This window comes from Acanthisitta chloris, unplaced genomic scaffold (assembly GCF_000695815.1).
Source record: "Acanthisitta chloris isolate BGI_N310 unplaced genomic scaffold, ASM69581v1 scaffold25492, whole genome shotgun sequence".
Lineage (NCBI taxonomy): Eukaryota > Metazoa > Chordata > Aves > Passeriformes > Acanthisittidae > Acanthisitta > Acanthisitta chloris.
In genome coordinates this window covers 1-9,645 of record NW_008662523.1, presented here as the reverse complement: position 1 = coordinate 9,645, position 9,645 = coordinate 1, and the positions used below count along the sequence as shown (strand labels likewise).

The 9,645-nt window shown below is 38.6% G+C and overlaps 1 protein-coding gene across 1 annotated transcript; it reads left to right on the top strand.

Annotated features, from left to right (window-relative positions):
* Positions 1–209: 209 nt before the first annotated feature.
* On the top strand, positions 210–6,039 carry LOC103798381 (collagen alpha-2(V) chain-like; the record flags this gene model as incomplete). Its single annotated transcript, XM_009070636.1, has 4 exons — positions 210–501; positions 2,142–2,329; positions 4,562–4,786; positions 5,829–6,039. Coding segments are annotated over 4 exons (852 nt in total), but the record flags the coding sequence as incomplete, so codon positions are not given.
* Positions 6,040–9,645: the final 3,606 nt, after the last annotated feature.

Genomic DNA, 9,645 nt, shown 5'->3' with positions numbered 1-9,645 from the left:
CAGAGAGGATATGAAGCAGAGAGAATACCTCACATGCCGTTCTAATCTCCTAGCCCTGTTTCCGGAAAAGTGAATTGTTTATAACTGAATTATTCCCTGTGCATTAGGGTAACTTGTCCTGAAGTTTTGGGGGGGTTTAATGGCTGGCTTTGCTGTCATTTTGCATAGCATTTACTTTACCTCTGTTACCTTTTTGTTTTGAACCTTAGGGTCCACCAGGTGAGCCTGGTCCACCTGGCCCTCCAGGACCTCCAGGCCACCTCACTGCTGCCATTGGTGACATTATGGGACACTATGATGATGCTATGGCAGATCCACTACCGGAGTTTACTGAAGATGAAGCAGCCCCAGATGACCACAATAAAACAGACCCAGGAGTTCATGCCACACTGAAATCCCTGAGCAGCCAGATTGAGACTATGCGGAGCCCAGATGGCTCAAAGAAACACCCAGCACGGACCTGTGATGACCTGAAGCTGTGCCACCCCTCCAAGAGGAGTGGTATGTATAAACACACCGTCTGTATGGGCTACATGATGCTCACTTGTTTCCAGTGTATACTTGGTCACTGGAAAAAAACGTGTAATGCAGACTTTGATGGCCTAAATTTACTTGGTCACTGGAAAAAAACGTGTAACGCAGATTTTGATGGCCTAAATCGATATTCACAATAGGAGCTGAAAGCTTCTCTCAGAAAGTTATTTCTTCTTGCCAATGAAGGATATAATCTGATGTATCCCATATTTTAGTTATTCAGTGTTTCCAAAATAAGTGGAGTACCACTTACATGATGACAGAGATAGGTTGGGACACCAGTTGTGAATATTTGGGAATAATTTTGTTATTAGCTCAAAGTGTTACCTGTGGGCTGGTGGCCTGTGAGCGCTTTCCATCCAGAATTCTGTACTGCTGTTCCGTACTAGCAATTCACAGGTGATGATGCACTAACATGCCATTTAGGAATTTCCCTAATTTAGAAATTTAGATAATATGTGGCAGGCCTTCCAGCTTTTGCCCTGTTTTCTGAAACTTTGCTTCCAAATCAGTATTCAGGAGAGGCTCACATTGGTTTCTCATATGTAGAGTAAATAGTCTTCTAGTCTTCTAGTGTGTTCTTTGTGCACTTGGAGCGTTCAGGAGCTTTGCAATGTGTTATAAATGACTGAGTCCCCAAACAGGACTGCAGTCAAAATTTACAATTTATTATGTGAATTTAAGCAAGCAAGCAAACAGCGCTGGGTGCGCGGGGAGTCTCTGCTCTACTAACACGCACCGACAGGTCTGGGTTCGGTTTATAAACTCGTTGTTAATACATATTCATGACTGTCCCGAGAAAAGGGAGGTCTTTGCCAGGACATGCTAACTTCGCCTCCTTGAGTCTTCTCCAGCTTGCGCGCAGGTTCATGAGCAAACACCTAAAAGCATCAGCCTAAATTTAACCCCTTCTCCTCTGGCAGACTCAGCCAGAAATCAATTATTGTCCAGATCGAACCCCAAAAACGAACCCCAAAAAGTTCCTCCAGGAACAACACAGCTTGACAAAACATGGTAAATGCTAAGCAAACAAAATGTCCTTAACAATCTATATTATTCAGCCTAAGTTCACAATCAGTCTCTGGGCCCCGCCGAGCACACCTCCCCCGGTGCCGCCGGACGCGGCTCTGCTCTCTCTCCCTCACCCGTGGGTGGTGAGGCCGGGGCAGTGCCAAAGGCTCTGCCCTCACACAGCTCTCTGCCCTCTCGGCTTTTAGTGCCTGACTATGTGTCATAGCAGCTTCCAATGCCAAATAAACAGTATCACAAATAATATAAGGCTTATATTAACAAAACAATATTGAGGTAAAGATATATATGTAGAGATTCTAACATTGCTCCGTATTGACATGAATCAGGGAACCATATTTCACGCAATGGATTTAAACCACCACAAACAGCTTTCATGTTTGAATTCCCCAATTTTAGAATGTTAGAAATACTGACCAGCTTTTATCTGGAGGCAACATTATAGTGTATACCCATAGCACATATATCAAAGCACACATAAGATTCATACATGTGCCTGTATGAATTTTGCCTATGTCTTCCCAGTTATTTCAAGAATCTTCATAACATAGCGGGATCACTTTTTATGTTCTTTGTAGGTGAATATTGGATTGATCCTAACCAAGGATGTGTTGAAGATGCTATAAAAGTGTACTGCAACATGGAAACTGGAGAGACCTGTATTTCTGCAAACCCATCTACGGTGCCCCGCAAAACATGGTGGGCCAGCAGGTCATCTGAAGTAAAGCCTGTTTGGTATGGCCTTGATATGAACAGGGGGTCACAGGTAAATCAACACAGTTCATGTTAAGAATTGGCTTCTGTGAAACTTGTTTTCTTCTGGTTTAGAACTTCATCTGTTCCTATGAGTGGAGTCTGCTACAGTCAGAACATTACAAGTATTTATTGACTGGGTTATGTTTAATTGGTTGTTATTACTCTGCAGAAAAGATAGAAGAATTGGCTTCTGTGAAACTTGTTTTCTTCTGGTTTAGAACTTCATCTGTTCCTATGAGTGGAGTCTGCTACAGTCAGAACATTACAAGTATTTATTGACTGGGTTATGTTTAATTGGTTGTTATTACTCTACAGAAAAGATAGAAAATAGATGGGAAAAACAATGCAAATGTGTGTAAGACAGGATTTGCTATAAGTAGACCACTGCTGGAAGAGATTTATTTCTCTTGATCACAACATCATCAGCTTCTCTAGCAACGTATTTTACTAAATGACTACCTCATCCTTAAAGCAGTGTACTTTTACCCTAATACATGATCCAGATCTCTGCTGTTTTAGTTGAATTCTGCTCTTTCTTTCAGAAAACTCTTTACAGTGAAAAATGCAAAATTTACTTTATAAATTTGTTTTCAAAGAAAGTACAATTGTTATCATGTGTCAGGTTGGTCCATGCCGAACGCATCGAACTCTAGGCAGGCAAAAATTGCACTCGCCTTTCTGTTGTGTTTTCCCCCTGTGGTAACTTCTAAAATTAGAGTTAATCAGGTTGGTCCATGCCGAACGCATCGATCTCTAGGCAGGCAAAAATTGCACTCTCCTTTCTGTTGTGTTTTCCCTCTGTGGTAACTTCTAAAATTAGAGTTAGTAATCCTGACAAATAACAGAAGTGTATCCTATGTAAAATATATAATCAATGAACTATCTTTTGCCATTTTTATTCCTAGTTTATCAAAAGCACAGTATGTATCTTCAAGTGTTATTTCATAAGGAGTTACTGTCTTAAAATTAAGTGTTCGGTGTGTAAAAAAAAATAAAATGCTGTTATCAACTGGATTCCTGAAAACAGTCCTTCAGACTTCAACAGCTGAGAACAGATTTGATATTGAGAACATGTGTGATACTGATTGCTTTTTTTGAGATGCATTCACTTATTATTAAATTCAGGAGATCTTGCCATGACCCAAGATGTCACAGCTGATGTTTACCTGCCTGCAGAGCTACATGTAGGGTTTTTCTAAGTCAGATGCTCTTTGGAGCAATAAGTTATCTTGAGGAATACATAAAAGAATATTTAATTTTTTTTAAACACTGCCAGATTTTGGTAACTAATAGTTTGAACTGAGTAATAGTCATATGCACTCCTTATGGGTTCTAAATAATAAAAATAGTTTGAACTGAGTAATAGTCATATACACTCCTTATGGATTCTAAATAATAAGTGTGTCCAAGATGCTAAACAGAGATAGCACATTTTATAAATTATGACAGTATCAATGAATAAGATCTTCTTCTCTTTTCATCAGTTTCAGTGAAATGTATAAATTTTTAGTCATTCTTGACTGTTGTTTTTTAATGTTGCAATGATTCAAAATAACATGAATAAAATGGCACATGTAGAGGAAAAAACCAAAAATCTAAACTGAATAAAATGGCACATGTAGAGGAAAACCCAAAAATCTAAACAATTTTATAATTTTTGTTATTGGTAGAAAAATTGTAGAAATAGTGGGACTTCGTGAAACATTCATCAGACTTCCATGCAAGTTGGTTGGTTGGTGAAACTATATGCAAATGTGCAAATTTTTTGTAGAGTCAAACTTTGGCTGTTTGTGGTGCTTCTAAATACAGTACAAAGGTTACAGAAAATGAGTTGCAGAAGTTGCAGTATAGCAGGTACCACTGTAAAAGGGTTTTCTCTGCTTGATGTTTCTTAACTTGAAGGTTGCTCTAATGCACTGTTACATGTGTAATAATCCCTTTTGGAAACAAGGCAGAATTCATTCCATATCTTGGCATGTCTGTGGAGGCCCAACTGCCTTTGAGTTGTTCAGTTGCAGAGCTTTGCAGTCAAAATTCTCCCGAATTCTCCCTGTTACACAATGTCTATGTTTCTTTGTCCTCGATTGGCAGCAAGTTACAAAAGAAACCATTCTTAGGTTTCACATAATAGTGCTCCTGCTAGTCATGGCTGAAAGGGGCTATGATAATGACAGATGTTTCTATAATTCATGAACTCTTAATGAATTTTAATGTAAGTTGATCTGTTTCTTGCTGTTCACAGTTTGTGTATGGGGATACAGCTGTCACTCAGATGACATTTCTGCGCCTCCTATCAAAGGAAGCTTCCCAGAACATTACCTACCTTTGTAAGAACAGTGTTGGATACATGGATGACCAGACCAAGAATCTGAAAAAAGCTGTGATTCTCAAAGGGGCCAATGACCTGGAGATCAAAGCAGAGGGAAACAGCCGATTCAGATACACTGTTCTGCATGACAGCTGCTCTGTGAGTTTGGGGAGGTCATCATTTGTTATGGAGGAAAAGGACTTTTGTCCCTTTCCAGTTCTCTCTTGAATTAGGAAAATGTCCATAGAAAGAAATAATAAAAATGCTGAAAAATTTTATCATGAATTGTAGAAGCTACTGATCAAATAGGCATTTTACTACAATTCTGGCTTCACACAGAAGTCTGCACTATGAGGAGGATATTTGTAAATTACTACTCATTAGTGAGCATAGTGAGATAACTGTCTTGCCATTTTGTATTTCTCAGTATTCATTTACCTGTGTGAGGAATCACACAAATTGGTGAGATAACCACAAACCTTTGTCTGCCAGATGGGGAAGATTGTCACAGCAGTACTGTGGAGGAAGGTCATGCGTACTGTAACTGACTGAGCTGGAAAGGAAAACGTTCCCCCAAAATATTCTTAGTGGGCATAGAAACCAGCAAGTAGTAAAATCATAGAATCATCAAGGTTGGAAGAGACCTCTAAGATCCTTGAGTCCAACCATTAGCCTGCCATTCTGCTGTAACCCCTAAATCATAACTTCCAGTGCCAGATCCAGATGCCTCTTAAACACTTCTGGGGATGGTGACTCCACCAGCTCCCTGGGCAACCTGTTCCAATTCTAGCAGATTTTTCATGTCCAGTAACAGTTTCAGCCAAGTACAAGGTACTGGCAAAATATTTATAAAATTAGTTTTGCAGTTGACATAAATTAGACTATTCTCTGTGCTTTAAAATAGTGTAGCCCATGATTATGTGTGCAGGTATGTATTAACATAGAAAGAATTTCATAGCATAGAGAAAAATCTTTCCTGCTGTGTCAGTCTGACAGGTCTGGTCATTACTGTAACAGCAAGAGATATGCATTTCAAACTAACCAAGGTGCAGTGCAGGTGGGAGTGTGTTGCTCAGTGAAGATACAGTGAGATCCTTCTGAGCAATCAAACAACTGACTCACCAGTTGGAATTTGGGCCCCTTCTGACATGAGCTCTGGACTAAGTTTCTTTTTTGTTTCTTTTCCTTTTCCCCCCTGTAGAAACGCAACGGGAACGTGGGCAAGACAGTGTTTGAATACAGAACCCAGAACGTGGCACGTCTACCCATCGTTGATATTGCGCCCGTAGACATCGGCAGTACCGACCAGGAGTTTGGAATTGAAATTGGGCCAGTTTGCTTTGTGTAAGAGGAAAGGGGGAAATTAGCACACTATCCAGCAGCAGCAGCAAAACATGAACTTGGACTGATTGAAGTTAATCCTGAGACTCTTGAAGTAATGGCTGATACTGGATCAGCATTGTATGTACAGTTCTTTTTAAATGCCAGGCCTCCTTTGGAATATTTATTTTACTTACAAACCTTCTGTTTGAAATGATTGAAACCAACTTTTTGGTACAACAGTATAATTTAAAGATGGTCCATGACCATCTTTTTAAAGTAATATGAATTTTTTTCCTCAGTTTTGTTTCAAAGTATTTTGAAATTTACAGGTATTCAAAATAGATAGTTTTAATGTGGGGCTATGTAAAGCTCTAAGGAGAGTATTTCTTTTGCTTTGATGCATACTGAATAACAGAAAAGTAGAGCACTTTTGTAAACTGTTGGCTATATTTCAACCATACCTACTCCCTCTACCCCAGTTTGTCTTCCTGTGGTTGCCAGTATGATAGCCATTCACAGAAATCTGTGTCTTTTGTGGAAGAAAATCTCTTCAGACAAGATCATCTTAATTTGGCATTGTCTTTTCTTCACTTTCCTATGTAAGTCTCCCCAGAAGAGTGTTTTGTAGCCATGATTAATTTATGAAGTAAAACCACTACTGGGGTAAATAGGAGTTTTCAGTAGGGGTGTTCCATGTCTTAAATTTAAGGCCAGACTTCTCACAACGTATCTGTTCAATTCCATTAAATTGTCCTTAATCTTCAAGATACATCTTAAACCCAATATTTGTTGATTTTCCAATACTTGCCCATCTAAGAAGCCATTACGTATCAAATTATACAGATGTCTTAGCTATGGTGCCAATTTCTGTACATTGCAAGTCATTCACATGTATACCAGACCAATTGCTAATAAAGAAAATATAGAAATTTATTGGTTTTAGCTGACATCCAGACATGCATCACCAATAACTTGACTTACTGGCCTTGAGTTGTCAAGGCAGGAAAGTTCCATCATTTCTTAGCATGAGCTACCTCATCTCTGGAAGTTGGGATGCAATTACTATTCCTGTTTTTGTTTTAGATATTAAAAGGTGCTATGCTTTGGTTGCTATTTCAAGAAAGGATATAGACAGGGCAAAGAAAACCAAAAACATGATGGTGCTAAATGACTCTTTAGAAGGCTGATGAAATAAAGATGCCTACTGTCAATGTCATTTTCAGAGCTTAGCTGTTAGGCTTATGGTGTTTGAGAGAACAATGTTACAGTGCATTTATTTGTTGGTCATTCAGTATATAGAATGTTTTGTACCCTAACATGCTTTATTTTGTAAAGTATGTAGGTACAAAGTTAGATTTTTATTTCTTTATTGCGTCTGTGCTCTCCACTTTTTTTTTTTGTTTGTTCCTTTCTAAAAAATAAACAGCTGGGGCTGTCCCTAAAGAAAGTCATGCACATAGCTTTATTCATGTATCTCTGCAAAGCATTTAATTAAATACATGCTTCTCGCTATGTAAGTGGTTTCCTTCTCGTAAATTTTCTTCCTGTGTTTGCCAGAGCAGTTGATTTCAAGGAAATTAAAACTAGAAGTATTTTTGTTCTATTGCTCTTTGCATAACTCATTTGGAATGCATTCTCCTGAAATAACCTGAAAATAGGAATATAAAGATGTTTTGATTGTCTTCTGACCTCGTTGTTACAGATAAGTGTCAGTTTGTATGAAGTAATTAATCACCATCAGACCATTAAAGCTCCCTAGCTAGTGTTGTTTGAGACTCCAAACAAAGTTTTTATTCAAGACTGAATGAAGTATGACTTGGCCAATTCCCATTGTAAGTTATCGCTTATAGAAAACAGTTTCTGGACAAGCAAGAAAGTTGCATTTGTAGCAAAGCAGGGAGGAATTTACCTTCTTTTCCCCCTTCTGAAGGGGTAGGAGCTTTGCGATTTTCCAGGTTGTCCTTATCTGTGTCCCTACAGGGGAGGTAGGGACTGGGAGCAAGGAAGTTGACAGGTTCACACTGATATTATCTGTTTGCTTTTATTACCCATGCAGGAACTCCATGATTTCTTTATTACTAGTGTGAAGTAATTTCTATAAATATGTGTCTTAGGAGTTAACTTATTGTATTGGGTCCTTGAGAAGTTTTATGTAACATTAACTGGATAATCTGAAGTGTAATGGCTTGTTCAAGAAAAGGTAGATATCCAGTGACTGTGATCATGCATCTACAGCACCTTTATCCAGATGCATAAATTAAACAAGATTCGGTGTTGAGGTTGCTGTTTGAAAGTTATTTTTACTCTCTGATTTTAATCAACAGAGTATGATAATCCATGTTTTCTGAGGCTGTTGAAGGAGAAGAATATTTCATTATCAAAGACACTTTCTTTTCAAGTTGTTGCATCTCTATCTCCATAGAGTTAGAGATCTCTATCTCCATAGGCTGGAGAATCACTGAAGCAAAGTCTCATTTGAAGTGTGAGCTCTCAGGTTATCTGAGGTATGCAAGTAGCTGGACATGCTTTTTCTCTTCTCTTGACTATATTTGTAGCATACATGGGTATTGCATCTCTTTTCCTGTTTATGCATTCCCCAAAGTATTGTGGAATCATTTTAAGCAGGAAAAAGGGAGGTGGCTGGAGGAGGCATTTCTTGTCCAGGCAATGTGGCAAAGCCTCATGTAAATGCAGATTTAATTTCATGAATTTAGAATGCATTTTATAAAGTAGTATTAAGTAAATGTCAGCTATAACATTCAGTGAAGTTCTGTCTTCGTTGCAAATAGCCTCAAAAATGGTAAAAAAAAGGCACTTTAAAATGGTTATAATAATATCATATCAGAGGCTGCATTCAAAAACAAGCCTTTTTAATCCAGAGATGTCTATGGCTAAGGGTATACTGAAAGGAGAGTAAGTTTGGGTAAGCATAGCTTTGCCAGGTACAACTTCAGGAGAAAGAAAAGAAGATGATAATAGCCTGCTCAGGAGCAGGAGTGGCTGCTGTGATGGGGGAGCAGCAGTGTGGGTTACAGTCAGTGCTTCCAGAAGACATACTAGGCTGGATATATTGCAAGATGAAAAGCAGGTATGAAGACAGCACCACCAGGAATTTGTTCTGGTGAAGTCCATTCATCCTGGAACATCAATCCCTCAGTGTAGGGTTAGCTCCATCTTGCCTCCTCACTGTAAGCAGGTAGACAGAAACATAGAAAGTATCTCTTCATTTCTCAAATCCTAAAACATCCTGAAAATATCTTTCTCTTCTAGTACTTTAAATCTAGGTTTCTACAGATTTTGTTTAAGAGCGTAAGATAAAATCAAGGACATCTGATTACAAGCACATGTTGAATTAAAACGTTAGATCATGATAAAAAAAGTCATACATTACTGTAGCTTAAGATTTTTGCAACATTACGTGTCTCATTACTCACATTTCCAGAAGAGAGGCACTTGGTTTAAAAATTGGAGTCTGTCAGACCCAGCTCCTTTCCTGGTGATTATTTTTCATAAACCCATCAGGCTGTTCGTGCGGGTTGAAATGGGTATGTTATCTGTAATAAGAAACTTAGTCTAATTTAGTGACTACAGTGAAGCTGTTTTGTTGTCATAATAATACCCAGTCCTCTAAAATAACACCTTTTTGCCAAGCCTGTCTCCATCATTTGCCGACAGTCCTGGCTCCCTGGGGAGGT